At 28.3% G+C, this 733-nt stretch overlaps 1 protein-coding gene across 1 annotated transcript; it reads right to left on the bottom strand.

The window, feature by feature from the left end:
- Positions 1 to 221: 221 nt before the first annotated feature.
- On the bottom strand, positions 222 to 688 carry PVX_057190 (variable surface protein Vir6, truncated, putative; the record flags this gene model as incomplete). Its single annotated transcript, XM_001612403.1, has 2 exons — positions 222 to 383; positions 492 to 688. Coding segments are annotated over 2 exons (357 nt in total), but the record flags the coding sequence as incomplete, so codon positions are not given.
- Between the last annotated feature and the right edge of the window lie 45 nt (positions 689 to 733).

The raw sequence follows: 733 nt of genomic DNA, 5'->3' as shown, positions 1-733 counted from the left end.
TAAGATATTTTTCGTGATACTGAAAATATATAAATGATATTTTGAGATAAAATTTATATAAAGAATTATGTAATTTTTTTATTCATTTTATGTATAACCTGTATTTCATTGTGATGTTATATTTGTTTTGATTAAATATAGAAATGCAATGGTGGACAGTTTATTTCCTAGTCTAGTTACTAATTAAACTTATTTTCTATTAAGAGATAATGTAATATGTTTTATTCGGGCCTATAAGATATATTATATCGTTCGTTTCCAAAATTTCCATAGTCCTGTTCAGCAAAACCTGGGACAAATCCTGCGTAATATTCACCGAAATTGTTAGGGATTCGATGCATACGTCCTCTTCTTCCTCCAAAGGAGGATCCAACTGGAGTATACTAATAATAAAAAAAACATTTGGTGAATTTAAAACACAATTTTATGCTAATGAATTTTTTTTTAAAGGTATTATAAACATATAGGTATATTTTTAAAGCAATACATACCTTAAAAAGTAAAAATAAAGCACCCATCCCRCCAGATACACCAAGAATAGGTGCTGGTTCTACTTGTCCTAATGTTTCAGTAAAAAAACCTTGCACTTTACCTAAAAATCCATCGTCTAAAGACTTCCTCCCTAGGTTTTCTAATCCTACATTCTTCGAAAAATGAGGATTTTGTAATGTATCATTATATATTAATCCTTCAGTGTAATCTGAACTTGGTTTTAATCTCTGTCCTTTTAATT

The sequence above is a fragment of the Plasmodium vivax genome, genomic scaffold (assembly GCF_000002415.2).
Source record: "Plasmodium vivax scf_5253 genomic scaffold, whole genome shotgun sequence".
NCBI lineage: Eukaryota > Apicomplexa > Aconoidasida > Haemosporida > Plasmodiidae > Plasmodium > Plasmodium vivax.
The sequence above is the reverse complement of the archived record's forward strand: the minus strand, read 5'-3'. Positions and strand labels throughout refer to the sequence as shown.